The sequence below is a fragment of the Actinia tenebrosa genome, unplaced genomic scaffold, assembly GCF_029948245.1.
Source record: "Actinia tenebrosa isolate PJP-AT-01 unplaced genomic scaffold, QUT_ActTen_1.0 PGA_scaffold3__52_contigs__length_22856419, whole genome shotgun sequence".
Lineage (NCBI taxonomy): Eukaryota > Metazoa > Cnidaria > Anthozoa > Actiniaria > Actiniidae > Actinia > Actinia tenebrosa.
The window spans coordinates 12,804,481-12,825,464 of NW_028292580.1; the positions used below are offsets into that span (position 1 = coordinate 12,804,481).

The window sequence follows — 20,984 nt, forward strand, 5'->3', positions numbered from 1 at the left end:
GAAGTTTCAGCATCATCGTCATCTTCATGAGGTCGCTTGATCCCACTGAGCTCTAAATGTATAACATATATTAACCATTCAGTTAGTTAAATCTGACTAACTTAATATTAGTGTTCTAGTAACTAGTTCTAGTTGTAAAGGCATTAGACAAAATATCGTATGACTGTAAAAAAAAAAAAAAAATTAAAAAAAAAACAACAAAAACGTATGGTATAGCTGTGGATATGACATCAATTGGTCGGAAGCAGAGGTTGAACCAGCGGAAGTGGGCCGAGGCTTGCTACATTATCCGAGGAGGGAAAATCATAGCTAATGATTTTCATAATAGGGACAGTGGAAGAACACTACCAAAGTGGTATAAGCCTCTATAAAACTTATATTTATAAAACTTTGAATTCGTCAATAGCCGTTCTTATTCCACTCTAAGAGAAAATTTAAGTGGCACTCCCGCTAAGAGCGGTCCGGTGAATTTGGGTTCGCAAAATCGATTCTCTTTATTTTTTGTGAGTGAAAAGCCTTTGGTATACATAAACTAAAAATAAAGTTTTTTTTTTGAAATTATATTTTTGGGCTTCGTTACACGCCAAAACATATTTTGCCCGTGTCTGGCTATTTGGAGAGCTCACTCGATGGTTGCATTTGGGTAAAATTAAGAGAGCTGCCGACTCAAAACTATTATGTATTTCCAAATTTTAGCTACACTGTTAACTTCAGATACTTTTCATCTACTCTTCAAAGAAGATTGAAAGTATTTGGTTGAAACATAAATTTATTGGACTGCCTAAAACACATCCCTGTTTCGAGCTTTCATCGAGGCGTCAAAAATACACTAAAAATATGATGATGTAAAATTTCGAAAAGGGGACCTCAAACTGAGCTAAATTATACTTGGCTTTCAAAATATACTCTTATTTTTACAGGATCAGAAGTGAAACCTGCGGGTATCGAGCGGGTTTTGTCGCGAGCGAAAATTTATCGAAGTCCGTGATCGACAAAATTTGCATATTTCTAACAAATTACGCTGTCGAATTTACATGCGCTTAAAACGATATACGGTAATTCTGGCTAGAAATGTGCCTTAAAATCAGATAACAAATGTCTGAGCTAGTGAAAAATGAAAAGTAAAAAGAGTCTTATCGAAAAATATCATTGTATTTTCTTGAATTTTGCTTACTATTAGACTGTGTTTGCGCGGTGCTTAATAAGAGTTTGAATGTCACGCAACGCACTGGCACATCCGGCGACAATACATAGATTCTGCCTTGTTTTTGTGTGTGTGTTTTTTTTTTTGCTAATATGGTCGTAAACTTCAAAAAAAGAATTCAAAACATCGGCTTAGTTTTATCAAAGTATGGACTAGTTTATTTATCACCTTATGAGTGCGTGACAAGGGAAAGGGGGAAAAATGTGAATGACAGGTGGCGCCAAACGTCCCGAATATTCCCCGAGTTACTATAAGTGTGAAATAAAGATCACCAACAAGTATGGCTTGCTTTATGTCCTTCAAAGACAAAGGTGGATGTGGAGAATTTATGGGTCAATTTGAGCTGGAATTTCTAAGCAGTTGCCAGCGGGATGTTTCAGCTCACTTAAGAAGGTTTCACTTGTTCAAGGAACATGTCACGGAATGCGAATTGATTTTGTTGCGAGCGGGATTTCTAAATATAACAACACAGCAAATAGAGAAAATGTTAGTGTGCCCGAGACATCGTAGCAATCTTGGTTTCTACTGGAGAGAAAGAACAGTATGCCAGCATCCCCAGCACAAGGGAAAGCATGAGAGGGCCAAAGGTGATCGAGCCTTTACCTTAAGAATGGTCAAGGAAGTAAATGAGGTCTTTGGCGTCATTATTCCTATAGGGTCACGTGAGTACTTTCCTCTTTTATTTTAAATTAATTTTGATTTATTTAGTTCAGTTTTTTTAAGGTTCGTGCACCTGCAGTTCAGCTAAGACTGACTTTTGACATTTTACACTTAGCAGTGGCGTAATATCTACTAGCTTTAGCTGTTGTATCACAGCGTGGGACAATAACAACAGAGCTAGGCTCCAAACTAAGTGATAGCCCGGAGATCGAATTAGAATTTAGAGTTTGATTTTTGAGGAGGGAAGAAAACCGGAGAACTCGGAGAAAAACCCTCGAAGCACAGGAGAGAACCAACAATCAACTCTACTCACATACGACATCGGGATCGGCAGGACTCGAACTCGGGCCGCATTGGTGAGAGGCGGCGCATTAGCAGTGCATGCCACCGGTGCCAATCTCGTACCCAGAGCCTGCGTCCGTTTCTTTCGGCGTGCGGCGAAAAACGAGGGCTCTGGCATAATCCATTTTTGGCGCATGCGCAGCTTTCCGGAAGTGAAACATAATCAATAAAAATCATACTTTCAAACCTGCTTTCAAACAGAGTTCTGTGTTTACTTCCGATCAAAAACGCAGGCTCTGGGTACGAGATTGCACCGGTGCGAGTAGCGCCATTTCCACAGGAATCCCGCATGAATTAATGAAATCTGGTGCTGGGGTGCAAAACAATAAATTGCATTCTCATTAAAGAAAAACTATGAAATCAATAGAAGTGAAAATAACTATCTTTCACAAAAAAGGGAAAGGGAAAAAAGAATGTACGATTTTTAAAGTGTATATCAGGTCTAGAATTTTTTTACGGTTTTGGCATCTCTAGATGATATAAATAAATATTCCCAAAAAAATTTTTCGATTTCGAATTTTTTTCACCTCGAAATCAGCCTTCAAAGTTAGATTTCTGGCGACGCCCAGTCGTGTTGGCCGTGTTTTAGGAGACTGGTAACTAGTGACGTAAATTCGAGAACCGAGAAAAGCGATTGTCAAGGATACGAGTAGACAAAGTATTGTAAACATTGACCCGTTAGTGACTTTCATTCCTTCAAAAAACATAAATTTCAATATATAATTTCACAAGATGGCTACGAACTATTACGGGAGTGATTGCAGCTCTGAAAGCGAGATTTCAAGTATATATTCAGAGGAAGAGGATGGAGAAATAGAGGACGAATGCCATCAACATGCTGAAACACACGAGTCAGATGATAGCTACCCCAGGTCTGAATCTCACGAATTGGTAGGACCATATTCTTCAGAACCACTTGCTGATGCGGACTGGCTCAGTGAATATAACGAAGAAATTTCAAAGATCGAGAAGAGAAATGAAAAGCTTCAAGAAAGATTTGATGGCGTCACGCCGAATAGCGCTTGGTACGTAACTATCAAGATCTAGCTACAAGCTCACTCTTTTTGCAAAATATTTAGTTTCGTTTTGATTTTTTTACTAACTCGCAAATCTAAACGTTTCCTCTTTTAGGTGTAGATGCGGTCATTGCAAGAAAGACTTACTTCAAAAACCTCAAGAGTGTAATTGCTGTCACGAAATAGAGGGTTGTCTCGAGTCACTGAAGTCTTCCGAAGTGCTCGAAGAATTGGAAGTACCTCCCATTTGTGTGACCTTACATCCAGGGTTTGAGCCTGTTTGTTTAAATCGCTGGTCCCTACGTTCATCATGTGCCAAGTACCGCACTATCGACGGATATAAGTATAGACAAACTGGCAGTGAAGAAGAGTGAGTAAATCCTTTTTTTTCTTCTAAGCTTAGTTTTAATTACATGGGCCCAGAACAAGTAAGATAACTATGACTAATGTTTTCTTCCTTATTTTCTTATATCTTTTACTGTTCACGTGCTTTACAAGTCATACCATGCCGTTTTAAAGTATTACTTATTTCCATGATAATGATGTAAATAGCAATTGTAACTGACAGTTGTTTATTTCAAGAATATATTCTTGTTTGTTTGATAAGTTTATATACTAACAAATTATCATTTCATATTTTAGGCTTCTCCGTGCAACAGCTTACAGGGAATTCACCCAATTGGTTCATGGTTATCAAGGAGGAGGATCCAAGAGAATCCCACTGCCTGCTTGTGCTTGTCATGGTTATCAAGGAGGAGGATCCAAGAGAATCCCACTGCCTGCTTGTGCATACCACTCGATAAGAAAACAGTTTCCTAGCACCGATTTTTGTGGATACGAAGATAACGAGTGATACATATTATATTATAAACAGAACATTGCATTAGAGTGATTTTACTCGAAGCATGAAAAAAATTGCACTACATAGTAGTAGATATTCACTGTTTTCTTTTGTTTTACTTCGACTCTCCTCACTAATTATACAACTTTGTATCATGGGTCTAATAGAAATGACTCAAATTGCCTTTATGAGGGTTGTTTTGTATTTGTCACTTTGTATTGCACTTACAACTATAATAAAAAATTATAAAATAATTAATTGTAAAAAGTATTACAAAATGATACATTTCTACATATTAATATAAGAGTGAAGTCACTAAACCAGTGAAATGGATAGTAGACTAATACACCTTAGCACTGAGACTCTAATGCCATTGTTTTCTTTTGTGTCTATTTGACTATTACACCTTAACAAGTACAGCTGTAATTTCTATTTCACGGGTTTAGTAACTTCACTCTAAAAGCAAGAGAGTATTAACTGCTTTTCTGGTTTTTAGGGCAGTCTTTCACATTCTTGTGTCCTTTCATGGGATTCTTGCAATGAGTGCAATGAGGGATTGATTTCTCTATCCTGCCTTCTCCAATCTTCTTTGTTTTCTTAATTTCGGCAGCTTTGGCTTCTTGTTCAAGTACCTGTGATACTGATAAAAGTAATGCACAAATTAGCATGAAGTGAATAGTTGATGACAAAATTGTTAGTTTATATTATACTTCTATTATGTTATGACTGTTAGATTATTCAACATATTAGAAATAAACCTTCATGACTTAGACACAACAGTCTAATTATGAAGAAAGATCTATAGTGAAAGCACTGAATAAGGACTTGGTGATATTTGAACACTGAAACAGAGTGCAGTCAGTATAACCAGTGAAATAGTACAAAATCTAAATAGTAGTAATAATTAGCACAAATTCATTTGTTTTCTTTTGTTTGGTTAGCACTATTCAGTGCTATTCAGCTAAGCAAATTTCACAGGTATGATGATGGCACTCTTCAAACTTAGAAACATCAATGGGAAATAACATCCTACTCACATGGTGTTGTGGGTGGTACATTGTCTACAACCATACTCTTTCTTTTTTCCTTTTTTTCCAAAGCCACAGTTTTACTTTCTTTTACCAGCATCGTGTTCATTGATGGTGGGGTCATTTCTTTTAATTCTTTCTGTGCCTCTCTTAACATGTCTTCTTTCTGCAATGCTTCGAGAAAAGTGATGTATATCTCTTCCACATACCCTATTGATAAAAGATAAACAATAACATGTATACAAGTATTTTTTGACTTTTTGTTAAATCAGATGTGCCGAAATAGCAATTCTTACCATAATCTGGTTTTATTCTCACATCTCTTACAGTAGCCTCCCCATTTTTAAACTTCGGATAAATAAATCTCACTTGGTCTGATCCATCTGGCTTCTTTTTTGTCTCTCTAATGATATTGTAGTTGAAGTGGCTTACAGCAAGTATTTGTCTTGGAAGGAAAGAAAACAAAGAGAATGATTATAACAAATTATTATTCTTATTATTCGAATATCTTAGTTTGATTTCATTTGTTTCTTTATTTTGCATATTGCAATTCAAGTTTTTGCAAGAATGCAAATATTTAGTCATGCATTTATGTCTTATTTCTTGATAGCTTTTATATGAGAATAATACTATGATTATAATATTAGAAAAATCTATATAGTAAACAAACGATAGTGCTACAGTTGGGGCATATAGTCCAATATGTGTGACATTTTTTTATTATCAATCGACGACTTACCTTTCGGCGATTTCTTTGAGAATTGTTGGCTTCAGCTGAACTAGTCGATGGAACTGGGTAAAGTTTTGGGTATGACACAATTCCGGTCTCATCCCTTACTAAGTGTGCCAGCTTTCTGTCGTCTTCTCCGAAAGAGTAACGCTGACTGTAGTCCTCTGGAGAAAAGTGCTCCGAGCATATTGCCGAAGTCGCCGTAGGCGTCCATTTTGCTCGTCTTTTCAACACAAAATCGACCCATCTTTTCCTTCTAGCCTTTGCTATTGGTCGGTCATCATTAAAATAAGGGATCGTATGAAGTTTTATGCCTTTCTTCGTTATATTTGAACACCCTCCAACCACGCACCTACTAGGCATATTTACAATACTTCGAAAGGCCGATCTAAACTGTGTCACCGAATTTACGTCACAGAAAAACTAGTGCCAGTCCATTAGCGTCTCCCAAAACACGGCCAACACGACTGGGCGTCGCCAGAAATCTAACTTTGAAGGCTGATTTCGAGGTGAAAAAAATTCGAAATCGAAAATTTTTTTTGGAATATTTATCTATGTCATCTAGAGATGACAAAACCGTAAAAAAATTATAGACCTGATATACACTTTAAACCTATTGGGGGGTGGTTTTCCCCCCTCGTCCCCTTTTCCTGACATCTAACCCTCGCTACGCCCATGAGATTTTGTCTGCTGGAGTTTTGAGCACGTACTAGGTGATAATATTAATTAGTTAATTTTTAATTACTTATTATCATAAGTAATTAAACTAATTGATTTTATTTAACCTAGATGGTGGCGGGTGAGTGGGGAGTTGCATGCGATAATGAATAAAAACATTAAGGCTATTTTGAAATGCTATTCTCTAGCAATTTGCAACAGCTGTAGAAAATCCCATAACGAAAAGCTGAAGCAAGAGTGGAAATGGCTACTCGAGGACCAAGCTACAGAAGATAACCAAGATAAACCGGCAGCTCTTCTTTTACCAAGGTATGCTCGTTAACTGTAACTTACCAGCATGTTCCATCCTGCAGATTAACCTTTGATTTTTTTTTGGTCCAAGACTGAACGTATAAAACTTAACGACTAGGCCCGCAGCCTGAATGGTCTACGAGTCGATAGCCCATTAGGCAGAAGGCTATTGACTCGTAAACCATAAGGGCTGCGGGTCTAATTGTTTTAGTGTAAACCTACTAATCGGTCAAATAAATGGATATACAAAAAAGGTCGAAATAGCGGGTTATTCGCAATGATCAAAACCGGCAGTTTTTCACTCAACTATTGGAAGTTTCGATTCTCTTCCATTCGTACTTCACGTTTAATATTAAACGTTTGTCTCTGTGTTGGATTTTTAGGAAAAGCAAACAAAGCGCAATGCAAGCAATGGCAGAATTTCCTCCAGGAACTCCTGTAGTATCAAGTCAGTTAGCGGACCCTAAGTGGACACCTGGACATTGTCGCGCACAGGAATATGAAGACAACTCAGATGAAGAGCCTGACCAGCAAAATACACTTCAAGTATACAATGACGCAATGGCTCATATCGCTGCTTTATCTGATCTGAAGGCCATTGAACCACTTACATTCAGGCTTAAATCCGAATGGGAAGTGGCTACAAAAAGAGAAAAGATGTTGTGTGAAGAAATGGTCAATGAGGCATGTCAGGCCATATGTAAAGTCATCGCCCCAAATGCTAGTGAACAACTCCTCACATCGTTTAAACGATCATTGAGCACAGACAGTGAAATCGAGTTACTCACTACTGCGTATAAGCATGCGCCAACGAAAAATCTCAAAACGCAGATTTTGAGCATTTACGCATCCAAATATTCATCTGATGACCTGAAGAACATTCACTCTTCATTCGAGAAACTGAGTGATCGTCAGATTAAGAAGGCCAGAGCACATGCAAAAGCTGTTGGTGTTGGCATGGCAGTTGAGAAAAAGACCTTCCACAGAGTACGAATCGATGTAACGAAGCTCAGCCACTTTCTGTCATATATAGACCAGCCCTATTTCTATCAGGATGTGGCGTATGGCATAAGAAAGCTTAAACTAGAATCTGGTGAGCAGCTGGTGATGCCGAATGTCGTGCGAAGAGTAGGCAGATCAACTATGATTGAGCTTTATCTCAAACAGTGCATAGAGGAAGAATTTCAACCTCTGGGAACCTCCACGCTGTACAGAATATTGAAAGTTCGCGAAGCCTCACAAAGAAAGTCTCTCCAAGGCCTAGACAACATCGCCACTAGTGGTGCTGATAGTTTTGAGACGATGCACAAAGTCATTGAAATATTGGAGAATATCGGCGCAAAGCACGACTGGTGCGATAACGTCCGAAAGAACCTAAAGTCAGGAAAGCGTTATCTTAAGACGGAATACAGAGCACACTGTAGGGAAGACACGAGCTCTTGCGCTGACCACTGCCGACAACATGCCCTCAGTGACATCAAATGCTCGGAGTTAAAGAAGTCGTGCGATCATGAACACTGTGTGACTTGCGACAGTTGCGAAGCTTTGAAGACTACATTGCTTTCCATTTTGACGCAAATTCAATCATCGGAATTGGATTTTTACAGTGAAGAGCAGCAACAAGACCTTCTACATGATGCCCGTCAAGCACGAGATATGATTCTACAGTGGAAGGCACATATATTGAGAGCGGAGAACCAAGATGTGGCCAAGGAAGATGTGTTGAAATCGTTACCACAGGACGCTGTCTTCATCTTGATGGACTGGGCTATGAAATTCACCCAAATGAAGTATCGAGAGAAACAGTGCGAGTGGTACGGCAAACGCGGAATGAGTTGGCATGTGAGTTGCGTCGTCTCCAAATCCAGTACCACTAATGACCTGCAGATTGCCTCCTATGTACACCTTCTGGACAACTGTTCTCAGGACTGCTACACTGTTAGCGCAATTCTAACTCACCTTCTAAATACATCGAAACAAACTCAGCCGCATATCAACAAGGCCTACTTACGATCAGATGGTGCTGGCTGCTACCATAATAACAATTTGGTTGCTGCTTTAAAGGACCTTGTCAAGAATACTGGAATACAAATAATAAGGTAGACAAAACAAAAACGTGTTTAGACCGAACTTTTTTTTTTTTTGCGGCATAATATGCATGGTACTCGTTTCGTAAGTGATTACATTCTCATTAACAAATACATGACAAACTATTTTTTTCTATTTCTTGCAAATGCGTAAAACTAGTTAATAAGATATCAGCTAGAAAGCTAAGGAGGATTTCTTATCGATTTTATAATACATCTGACTTTTCTCACACGCTTTTGGAAAAACAGTATACAATCAATTTAAATGTTAAAAGACCTAAGTTTTTGAGTAACTGCGCTGCATAAATGGATTAGTGCATTTTTGGTATAAAGAAACTGAGAACTTCTACATTTTGAATAGTTTTTCTTATTTTTTCTTTTATGTATTTATAGGTACGACTTTTCCGAACCACAGTACGGAAAAGATATATGTGATAGGATAATCAGCCCCCTGAAAGGTGCGATGAGAAGATACTGCGATGAGGGTCATGACATCATGTCATCGTCAGATATGTATGAAGCCCTAATAGCGAGACCGGTCAAGGGAACAACAGCAGCTGTATGCGACCTCGGAGATATCGCCCCGCAGGAAATTAAGGTCAACCGAATCAACAACTTTAGCGCATTCCACAACTTCTCATATGACAAGAAAGACCTTTGCATGTCCAAGGCGTACGGCATAGGCTCAGGGAAAGTTGTTACATGGTCAGAGTTAAACGTACAGTATCAGTCTGACGTTACACTAAGCGTAGTGGGAGATCAAGGGTTTTTTAGAATGGAACCGAGGCTGATGAAACGGTCGCAGGATATACCTACCAGCGACACAGACGAAGAGATCTTACTTGAATGTAAAGAGCCCTGTTGCTCCTTATCTTTCACGACTTGGGATGAGCTGCAAGACCACATGAACTTTGGACAGCATAATACCACGGCCGTAAAAAAACAGGAAAATTTATATGACCAGCTACGCAGGGAGTGGGCGCTCAAGTTTTCAACTCTATCCGACAAAGTTGAGAAAAAGCAAGCCTTCAACGAAACTATTATGTCCGATGATAGTTCCTTGGAGAAAGTTGGGTGGGCTTTGCAAAAGCCCAGGAGTAGTAAGAAGTTCTCTGATAAAGTAAAAGCGTATCTAACAGCAAAGTTTGATGCAGGTGTTACAGGAAGAAAAGCCGATCCCGCCGAAGTCTCAAAAGAAATGAGAAAAGTCAGAAACGATGACGGATTAAGAAAGTTTACCAGAGAAGAATGGCTAACCAAGGTGCAAGTAAAGTCCTTCTTTTCTCGGTTATCTGCATCAAGAAGGAAGCAGCAAGCGATGCAAGAAGACAGTGACGATGATTTGCTGGAAGAGGAGCTAGAATACCAAGAAGAGGAAATTCGAGATGAACAAATGAAAGATGTGCCGAGTCAGTTGGGGGTGGAACACCCTGTTACCTATGACGGTTACGACATTTGTGCTTACATCAAATCAAACTCTTTATCAAAATTCAACGTTAAAACTTTGAAAAGTATCTGTGAACATTTTGAGCTGGCTTACAAGTCCAGAGATACGAAAGCTACTCTGCTTACCAAAATTAGTGACATGGCGAAGGATTGCAGCTGTTCAAGATGAAGTAATAAACGTTAAGCGGCCATTATTTATCGCTGTCGGGGAGGGGGTAGGATGATTTATGGTGATCACATGTTTTTTGAATATTTATGATAATTGTAACTATTGTGAAAGATAATGATCAACCCCTAATTTCAAAGCTATCTCACTGTAAGACAGGTTTCGTTGCACTTCAACAGGATAATTTTTTTAAGTTTTAATTTTATTGGGCGATTCCCATGGAGCCCTACGATACTGTCCTTGTTTCACGAGGGTAGCCTTCATGCAGCAGGACTTTTCTCTCGCACAGTTACTTTGGGATTCACGCAGGGTACACTTATAGTCAGTGCCTAAAAAGAATAAAAAACCTATGGCCCGTGTTTCATGATGATATTGGAATTTCGAAGTTGATTTTGGCGGAGGGAGGAAAACTTGAGGGTCATTTCCCTCCCCTTTCTCTTGTCACGCACTCGTAAGGTGATAAATAAACTAGTCCATACTTTGATAAAACTAAGCCGATGTTTTGAATTCTTTTTTTGAAGTTTACGACCATATTAGCAAAAAAAAAACACACAAAAAAACAAGGCAGAATCTATGTATTGTCGCCGGATGTGCCAGTGCGTTGCGTGACATTCAAACTCTTATTAAGCACCGCGCAAACACAGTCTAATAGTAAGCAAAATTCAAGAAAATACAATGATATTTTTCGATAAGACTCTTTTTACTTTTCATTTTTCACTAGCTCAGACATTTGTTATCTGATTTTAAGGCACATTTCTAGCCAGAATTACCGTATATCGTTTTAAGCGCATGTAAATTCGACAGCGTAATTTGTTAGAAATATGCAAATTTTGTCGATCACGGACTTCGATAAATTTTCGCTCGCGATAAATTTTCGCTCGCGACAAAACCCGCTCGATACCCGCAGGTTTCACTTCTGATCCTGTAAAAATAAGAGTATATTTTGAAAGCCAAGTATAATTTAGCTCAGTTTGAGGTCCCCTTTTCGAAATTTTACATCATCATATTTTTAGTGTATTTTTGACGCCTCGATGAAAGCTCGAAACAGGGATGTGTTTTAGGCAGTCCAATAAATTTATGTTTCAACCAAATACTTTCAATCTTCTTTGAAGAGTAGATGAAAAGTATCTGAAGTTAACAGTGTAGCTAAAATTTGGAAATACATAATAGTTTTGAGTCGGCAGCTCTCTTAATTTTACCCAAATGCAACCATCGAGTGAGCTCTCCAAATAGCCAGACACGGGCAAAATATGTTTTGGCGTGTAACGAAGCCCAAAAATATAATTTCAAAAAAAAAACTTTATTTTTAGTTTATGTATACCAAAGGCTTTTCACTCACAAAAAATAAAGAGAATCGATTTTGCGAACCCAAATTCACCGGACCGCTCTTAGCGGGAGTGCCACTTAAATACAATACAACTCTTTTGCTTATTATCAATCACGTGACTCTTTGGGGTTGACTGGGGGGCAAACAAGCGGTTGACTGAGGGGCAACTAGCGGATGTTAAGTCAAAACATGTCAAAATAAGTCCTCAATTTATTGTATTTGACTATTTCTACGACATGAAACCAGAAAACAAGAGATCAAATCAACCTCCAAGATTCTACAAGCCATTAATAACGAAGCTATTGCCGGAAGTGACGTCATTGATAGCAACCTATTACCTTCAATTGTTGGAGAACTCGAAGTTGATAAATTAAGAATAGGAGAAGACGTGGTGGATGAAGTCGTACCTAAACCACTGCAACACAATGGGGGAAAAACGATTATCTTGTGTATCACAACGAAACTGGAGGTAGATAATTTTTTTAAATCAATCATTTTACTGCGGTTTTCGATATTCTCGGCAAACTCAGTAGTTCGAGCTGCATGTTGGAATTTGTTTTTTCTTTGCTGCCGTCAATCAAAATTAGTCAGTCAGTACCTTTTATGTTTTTGACTAGCGGCATTAAAAATTTTTTTTTACGAAAAGCCGTTAAAATGTCTGAGTTCACAGAAGATTGAAAGTAGCAGTAATGTCAACAAGATGAATGCTATAAACTCTGTTCTTCGTGCTTTGTACTTGTCTAAGAGATCTATGCACATGGCAATTTGTAGTATTGTTATTGGAGATCCTGCAGGAATCCCTGGAAAATGCAATAGGGGGAGGGGGGGGGCCTGGTTCATGTAAGATAATTAGTCTGAGTGCTGCATAATGCATTATCGTTCTTGTAGGTATATCTGTAGCTGTACCAATTGTGTTCACAAAGAAATCCCTCAACTAATGAGGATTCCATAAACTGTATGGAGGAGAATTCGTCAGTAGGTTGAGAATATATTTTCTCTCCTGTGATGGTATGTATATCTGTAGCTGTATCGTGGTTCGAGATCTTGTGAGAATCCCTCAACTAATGGGAGCAAAACCTGCTCCATCCTGCGGGAATCCCTCAACTACTGTGAACAAAACCTGCTTCATCCTGCGGGAATCCCTCAAATAATGTGGGCAAAACCTGCTCCATCCTGCGGGAATCCCTCAATTGCTGCGCTGTAGGACTGAAGGACTTTCATGAATTTGAATTCATACCTGGTGGATGTCGAGGAATCAGTGAGTGAGGTGAAAGAAACCAGTGGTGAGAGTGATCGGGAAGAGTTGATTGATATTGACTGGGGAACAGCAAAGTCATCGTCCCAGATTGGTGAATTCTCTCCATAGACTTCCTCCTCAAGCATCGACAAGAATCTGCATTAAATATGAAAAACAAAACTGTTGGTGACAAATGCCCTGACTGGCCCCTACCTCAAGTTCAATAAGCCAGTGCAGAGTTTAAAAATCGTTTTCAGTGCGCATGCGAATTTATTCCTAATTTCTCACCTTCTTTTGTTTGATCCTACTTTTATTCTTAATTAAACAAAAGAAGGTGAGAAAGAAGGGATAAAATCGCATGACGATTCTTAAACTCCGAACTGGCTTACTTATTTGAGTGTGCCTTTTCTCTTCTTTCTTAATTCCTTGCTATGAGGATCCGGGAGGGGAAGGTGGAGAAGTCATTTCATGTCAACATGAATTTCCTGTACAATATTGCAAAATTGGCTCCCATTGATTTAACAGTGTTCCTAGGGTTATTGAAGGGATTACCCTTGATAAAGAAAGGTTTCATTTCATTACTGCCATTATGTAAAAACATGCGTTTTAATCAAAACATAGTGAAATGTATGGGCTAACAACCTTCTTGAAAACAATGATAGAGAAAAAAAAACTGGTAGCTTGGGCTTCTCTTCCCTCCTCCCCAGTCCCACTCCCTTTCTCCCTCTCCTTCCCAATCTCGTACCCAGAGCCCACGTTCCTCTTGGTCAGTACCGAGAAACGAGAGGCTCTGGTTGTAACCGATTTTCAGTTGGGTTCCGTTCCGTGAATTTCAGACCGGAAGTTTCAACTGCGCATGCCTTAATCACAGGTAAGCTGATGTTTGGGTTACCTGATGTTCAAGGATTCAAATTGTTTTGAACAAACGGTAATACATTTTTGACCTTTTTAGCTTGAATATAGTAGTTACATTATTTATCCTTTGCCTTCTTAAAGTTTATTTAGTAAATTTTTTCCCCGGGTACTAATTGCTTGTGCTATTTTGTGAGTTTTTAACGTTTTTTTTGAGTTCACGACAAATGCAAGAGCGATCGGCCGCCAACTCGAATCGCATTAATCCTCGTGAAAATTTGCTTAAATTCCAGTCTCCTTCTCATCTACTTCGGATATGCGAAAGATTGATTCTAGCAAATTTTGAGTTCGATCCAAGCTAATTTAGTGCTTGAAAAATCCACTTATTTCTTGATATTTTCGAGTCTGTTAGACATTTTATTTCCGGAACGACTCTTTCTATTGTTTTCTCCCGGACCAATAGGAATGCTCAAAAAGTCAGTTACAACCAGAGCCTCTCGTTTCTCGGTACTGACCAAGAGGAACGTGGGCTCTGGGTACGAGATTGTCTCCTTCCTCCTCCCCTCCCTTCCCCTCGTCACTACCCAGGCTAAGTTTACGCGAAGGATTTTACCTTGGAAAATGAGTAAGGACAATGGTTCTTTTATCTGCTGGCATCTTGTCTTTCTCTGCTCGAAATTTGTCAAGCAGCTGCCTTCTCATGACAGAGAAGACAGATCGGAGTAAGGTTCTGCCAAACACTGTTGTTGTGTCATGTTTAGGGAGGCTGTCGCAGAAGACAGGTACATGGCAGTAACACAGCCACCTAGAGGGAAAGAAGAAATGTATCATTTTTAACTTTAAAATATTTGTGGCAACTACACTGTGTAAAGAAAACTTCTTACAGTAAGCACACTCAAACCTTGAACACTTTTTAAAAAAATTATGCATACTGTGATAATGATAATGATTTATGATTTATTATAGAGCCCTTTCTATATGGATATAATCAAAGGCACTTTATATTGAGTTGTGAATACTGTAAATCATCCCTTGAGTCAATTGATTGGAAATAAGATTTAATTTGATCATCCAGTATATTTGAACTCAATGCTGCTTTTTTTGCAAGGTTTGAAACTGTAGAAAAATCAGGAAATAATAATCTGAAAAAAACTTGGAGTATTCATGACTGAAGTGTCATTGCTGTAAAATATGCCATGTAGATATACATTCAAGAAAATATACCGATGAAAGTCATTTTATTATCATCACTAATAAAACAGTATAATCATTATCTGCAACATATTATTTCCATCCCTACAACACTCTTCATCACCATTATTATCATGATCATGGACATTAATACAGTATCATTAACACCCATCATCACCACCATTCATCCCACTATATATCATAATAAACAAAAATATCAATAACAATTAACATCATCCATCTTCATCATCATCCATGCATAGTCTCCTCATTTAGGGACTGTTTATTTTTTTATGGGCATGGGGGGCTGGTGGGATTTTATGAGTTGTAAGCAAAAAAATGTATGACCCCTTCCCAAGCTGAATCATTTTTACATGACCTCCTATTAAAACAGGATAAACTTTTTCATAAATTTTCTATTTAGTTAATTATTTTTGGGTGGGTAAATGCCATATTTTTTATGCCCCCCCCCCCCCCCCCCCCATCCCCCAAATGCCTATAAAAAATTAGTGGTCCCATATCAGCATCAATGCCTTCAATCTCTACCTGGTGTAGTTGATCTTATAAGCAGCAATATGCTCCCCTTGTGATTGTTGTTTCTTCATTGATACAGTCTCCAGTTTCCAGTGATTCAAACAGTGTAAGAACATCTTGGCTAAATCATGCATTATCTGCCATTCTCGCTGGGGAAGGTGACCAAACTTGTGCAGGACAAAGTTAAGGACAGCCTAAAGACACAACACATTTTTTTGAACTGTTATCCCATGCCATACAAGTGCCATTAAATTTGATCATATAATAATTGGTATAAATCTTGCCTTCTGATTGATGGGAGTGCATGCTTTATGAGAGAAAACAGCATGTGCACACTTTCAGTTGTGTCATTTCTAATTTGTATTATATAAACGAAATAAAAAATTTGCTTGCTGTGCTGTGTGAAGTTACAAAGCACTTGGGGATTGGCAGAACACTTGAGAAGTGTCCAGAAGCACTCTGCTACGAGTCTTGCTTCTCCTTACACTTCTCTCTTGTTCTGCCAACCCCACCTGCTTTATAACTGCACATGACACTGCACACAGCATGAACACTTGTTTTCTATCTCTTCAATGGACATTGTTCATTGGCCAGCAATTACTTTTTTAGCCCTAACAGACATACAAGCAATTTATAAATTAAATAATATTTTTTTAAATATTTTGATATGATGAATGTTGTTTGGTACATTTTTTATTACTTTCAAAAACAATAACTACATGCAATAAAGCAGCATTGAAATCATAAGACGTTTGTTTAGGAGGGATGTTAGAAATAATAAACAACTGTCTTATATTGATATATAAAGGATGTTGACTGGAGGTATTCATGATATATTATAATAATAAGATTCCTTGTGCAGTACATAAAGCCTTTACAGTACCTTAGCAATACTTGGTTTCTCAAAAGGTGGTGTACCAAGTGAACTTTCGACTTTAGGTCTTGACATCTGAAGAATACATTTCCTCAGGAGTTTGAAGAGGTAAAAGTAGACTTGTTTAGTGTCAGGGTCTTCTTCTTTGTGGACACACATGAATAAGTTCTCTACGTCAACCACCATGCAGAGCAACCTGAATGGTAAGAGAACTAAGCTTTAATATATCACCTGACCATACCAAACTGCTGATATTGCAGTGCTGTCAATTAATGGTTTGCAAGTGATATATATCTCCCCCCCCCAGGTACTGTATGTATTAGCCAATTTACAGTAAAAAAACAAAATCATCATTTAGCTAAATAATGTGCTTCTATTGGGATGTAAACCAAGATGACTGCTATGCCTTCATGATATTTCCATTAAAATCAAACCACAGACTGGGCTTTTAATTTTATTATAACCCCAAAACAACCTCTGGGTGGACTGATCTAAGTCAGGGCACAGCTAACTCAAACAACCAGTCAATCAGGGCATGACTTACTCAAGGATTGAATTGGAATTTAGTATGTTAGGTTTTGCAGAGTGAGGAAAATTAGTGAACCAGAGAAAAACCCTTGAATCAAGAGAGAGACCTCAGAAACTCTCTCATGTGGTGCTCAGTCATGAAATCAATCATGAGACCCAAAAGTTAAGAGGTAGGTGCTCATTATCACTATATACCACTCTTGATTCCAAGAATTAAGATTTCTCGTTGTATATGGTTTAATTTTACGGCATAATAATTCATATTTTAATTTAGTAGTATATTATGTTTAATTAATAGTGAAGATGATTGTACTGTATGACCCAACATTAATTTTATACTTATGATATGTCTCACCTGTCAAGTTCATCTTCTTCTAAGCTTTGTAGATGTGATATATGGGACCCTAGTGGATGGTTACAACTGCGACATGGGTCAGTAAGGCTGGCCAGTGGTTGAGATAGGTCAAGACGAGGAGGGGTTGGTGGAGGATTGGGATTTTTCCAACCATTACATTTACAAGATTCCTCAGCCTAGTGGAAATAAAAAAATGCAACTGATTGACTGATTGGCTGACTGACTGATTGGCTGACTGACTGATTGACTGACTGACTGACTGACTGACTGACTGACTGACTGACTGACTGACTGACTGACTGACTGACTGACTGACTGACTGACTGACTGACTGGCTGGCTGGCTGGCTGGCTGGCTGGCTGGCTGACTGACTGACTGACTGACTGATTGACTGACTGACTGACTGACAGATTGTCAAATGATATTGACTTTTTAACTGTCATTGATAAGTCATACTGTTGAATCGCAGTTATACAAGCCCTTGGCTTATACAACTTTGTAAGGATTTTTGAGTGCAAGGTAGGCTTACAATTGGGGGCCTAATAGGGAGGAAAAAACAGTTGAAATCTGAACTATTAAAAATTTTTGTTAGCAGGCAGATGGGCTTACAATCAAAGGAGTTATAACTGGAGGGGAGGGGAGGGGTGCTTATAACCTGGATTCTACATTACATATTATGTATGTAACTTATGACTGACAGGTTAGTTTATTGATAGTCTGACCCAATTCATGTACATGTAAGTGAGCTACATCACCCTCACACATTTTTATCTGAAAGCAATTTATGTGAACTTAACATGATTAAGCTAAATTTAACAGATCAAAAATAGTTTTCCGTGTTTGATACTCTGAGAACACGAGAGGAATGTAGGAAACCTCTCGAGTGTTCTCCCAACATCCCAAGTGTTTTGATCAGAGTACACGGAAAACTGTTTTTGATCTGTTTTATAAAATAACAAACGCGCGAAAAGATCTAAAGCAAAGTATAATAAAATTCGCCTTATGTGCCATCTTATTCAAACTGACCAATGAGCGTGCACGATAGATTAAAATCTGACAGTTGCAATAATCGCGTATGCTAAAATGATGATAGCGTGTTTTGATATTCTCATCAAACATGGTTTTCGACCAATCATAGTGCGCGTAGTATCCCAATTATTTTATAATTCTTATTCAAATTAATTTACTTAACTCAGGGAATTTTTTTCTTATTGTCATCAAGTTTTAAATAAGCATAACAAGACTGCCTATAGAAAGAGGTAATACGAACTGATCCCCATAAATTCCTCATAATTATCGAAAATCCCCGATAAGGTTAATAGATTTTGGCATAAATTATTCATGACCAATTAAGCTTACCTTACAGCTTGAATACACGCCAAGCTTTTCAAGCTTTTTTCTCCTGGTGAAGGACTTGACTTGTTCTTTCTTTTGGGCGATTCTCTGTAGATTAACAGGTCTACTAAAGTCAGAAGGCGTCATATGTGAATTTCCTGGTCTTTTCGAGGGATCAGAGGTAGTATTATTTGACGTGTTAGAGTCGCTTGTCGCCGCCATCTTTACATGCTTTTTCCTTTTTTGTTATTGTCAAAAAAGTTCAGCGGTAGTCATTGCTTTCGATGCGCGCGCTTCCACACAGGAAGCGCAACCTTGATTTGTTGTAATAACTAGCAAACAAAAAACAAAACAAAAATAATAAAACAATAGAGAAATAGAACATCATTTACCTCTTTATTAACGCATGACTTGGCTATTAATGGAGGGAACTTACAATTAATCAATATATATATTTTTGAGTGGGTCAAAATTTATCTAATTGAATTTAATCAAGTTTAAATTTGATTTATTGATTCAATTAAATCTTTTTATAAGTAGTAGGCTTCAATAACTACGAAAAGTTTTGCTTTCATAAATTCGTAAACTTACCAATGCACAGTGCTAGTAATGGAAATCATACTGGGTTTCCTGTGGTTTCTGTATGATTTCAAAATGGCGGACCCAGAGATGTCGGTATTATTCGTATGTCTTGGAAATATCTGCCGTTCCCCTACCTCAGAGGCAATACTAAGATACTTAGTCAAACAGCAAGGCAAGGAAAGTCAATGGATCATTGATAGTGCTGGGATCGGGGACTGGCATGTTGGCAAACGATCCGACCCTCGTGGACTATCGATTCTAAAACGCCACGGCATCCCAAACGAGCACCTTGCAAGACAAGTTTGTCCTGATGATTTTAGGAAGTTTCAGCTGATTTTGGCTTTTGATGAAAGTAATGTTGAAGACCTCGATGATTTCAGGCCGAAAGATGCGACGGCAAAGGTTGAGTTATTTGGTAATTACGACCCAAAAGGAGAGGAAATCATCCAAGATCCTTACTATGGCAATGAAGAAGACTTTGAAGTTATGTATAAACACTGCTATCGATGCTGTGAAGAATTCCTCAAGAAACAACAGTAAAATATATCTCTCTATGACAATGAATTCAAGGATTAAGGCTATTTTTGGTATTTATTGCTGTTCATTTACTTTATGGATGCGCGAAGATAATAAAAAGACTTGAAATTTCAGTTTCAATTTTGAAAACACTACCCACTCACTACCCTAATTCATATGTATGCGCGCTAAAAACCACACACATTAAAGAAAAGAAAATGAAAAACACACACAAACATTCACATACAAAGAGAAAAAATATATTTATTAAACAGGATCTGAAAGAGAATAAGTTGAAAGAAGGGTCAGTGGTTTTTACCTTTTTTTAAAGAATGAAAAGAAGTCTAATAGTAGAAGCATATCTAAAAATTTTGTAGATTTGGAGAAATCATTAATATACAAAAGAACAGCAAAGGGCCTAAGACTGAACCTTGCGGAACACCACAGGGATAGGAAGGTAATCAGAGCTAGTGTTACCAATAGATACATATTTGTGTCTGTTAATACGAAAGGGTTTAAACCAGACTAGGGCGATGCCCCTTATTCCATAGTTTGATAGTTTATTGATCAGGATTTCATGATTTACAGTATCAAAGGCCTTACAATTAAAAGTCTAGGAATGTACCACGGCAATGAATCCCTGAATCAATGGCTCTTTGCATTTTATCAGTAATTAAGAGAATTAAATTATAAGTGTTGTAAATTGTTTATTGTAGAGGAAATCGCTCTTTTCAAAGAAAAACATCAGTCTTTCATACATGCATTGGTTTTTCTAGAATTTTACTAAAAACAGAAAGCCGTGATTCTCTAGACTTTCGCAGTGGCTCTATAGACTTTCACAAAGTCCGCCGCCCTTTGTGCGCGTATCTTGACTCGGGTACGACGGACTTCTCGCGAATTTGTCGCTCGCTCCCAACGCTCGCCAAATTCTCGCTTTGCTCGAGTAAAAACACTCCTCGGGAGTAATTGCCCTAATTCACTATGACGTCACATCAAAACAATCTTCAACAATCTACTATTTAAACGCAAAGGATCATGATCGTCTTACGGGGTAATCAACGCAAATTCACCGAAAATTGTTCTAAAACCCGTATCAATCCACGAAGAGAAGAATAGCCATCAAACGCTCAGAATATTTTTTTTTAGTACATATTAACACATTAT

General features: G+C 38.1%; 5 protein-coding genes across 5 annotated transcripts in view; 3 read left to right on the forward strand and 2 right to left on the reverse strand.

Moving 5' to 3' along the window:
- The window catches only part of LOC116291445 (histone acetyltransferase KAT2A), a 28,792-nt gene extending 9,831 nt beyond the window's left edge, over window positions 1–18,961 (reverse strand). Inside the window, exons 1-8 of the mRNA XM_089035080.1 lie at window positions 18,747–18,961; window positions 17,388–17,563; window positions 16,514–16,700; window positions 15,643–15,824; window positions 14,519–14,710; window positions 13,054–13,209; window positions 12,155–12,231; window positions 1–52 (exon numbers count right to left, since the gene is read on the reverse strand). The exon at window positions 1–52 is cut by the window's left edge and continues 23 nt beyond it. Of these exons, the coding sequence (XP_088891206.1) occupies window positions 1–52; window positions 12,155–12,231; window positions 13,054–13,209; window positions 14,519–14,710; window positions 15,643–15,824; window positions 16,514–16,700; window positions 17,388–17,563; window positions 18,747–18,944 (1,220 nt within the window). The 5' untranslated portion in view covers window positions 18,945–18,961. The remainder of the gene's footprint in view (window positions 53–12,154; window positions 12,232–13,053; window positions 13,210–14,518; window positions 14,711–15,642; window positions 15,825–16,513; window positions 16,701–17,387; window positions 17,564–18,746) is intronic.
- LOC148908675 (uncharacterized) lies at window positions 1,485–10,547 on the forward strand. Its single transcript, XM_089035227.1, has 4 exons — window positions 1,485–1,866; window positions 6,688–6,808; window positions 7,174–8,889; window positions 9,271–10,547. The coding sequence occupies exons 1-4, from the start codon at window positions 1,485–1,487 to the stop codon at window positions 10,490–10,492; spliced, it is 3,441 nt and encodes a 1,146-aa protein (XP_088891353.1). The 3' UTR covers window positions 10,493–10,547.
- On the forward strand, window positions 2,867–4,317 carry LOC148908676 (uncharacterized). Its single transcript, XM_089035081.1, has 3 exons — window positions 2,867–3,231; window positions 3,338–3,592; window positions 3,865–4,317. The coding sequence occupies exons 1-3, from the start codon at window positions 2,939–2,941 to the stop codon at window positions 4,073–4,075; spliced, it is 759 nt and encodes a 252-aa protein (XP_088891207.1). The 5' UTR covers window positions 2,867–2,938; the 3' UTR covers window positions 4,076–4,317.
- On the reverse strand, window positions 3,778–6,360 carry LOC148908677 (uncharacterized). Its single transcript, XM_089035082.1, has 4 exons — window positions 5,831–6,360; window positions 5,388–5,536; window positions 5,101–5,301; window positions 3,778–4,703 (listed from the first exon to the last, which is right to left on the reverse strand). Exons 1-4 carry the CDS (start codon window positions 5,920–5,922, stop codon window positions 4,537–4,539), a joined length of 609 nt encoding a protein of 202 aa, XP_088891208.1. The 5' UTR covers window positions 5,923–6,360; the 3' UTR covers window positions 3,778–4,536.
- A 410-nt stretch (window positions 18,962–19,371) lies between the features above and the next one.
- LOC116286937 (low molecular weight phosphotyrosine protein phosphatase-like) lies at window positions 19,372–20,523 on the forward strand. The gene has a single exon (XM_031693531.1). It carries the CDS (start codon window positions 19,377–19,379, stop codon window positions 19,842–19,844), a length of 468 nt encoding a protein of 155 aa, XP_031549391.1. The 5' UTR covers window positions 19,372–19,376; the 3' UTR covers window positions 19,845–20,523.
- Window positions 20,524–20,984: the final 461 nt, after the last annotated feature.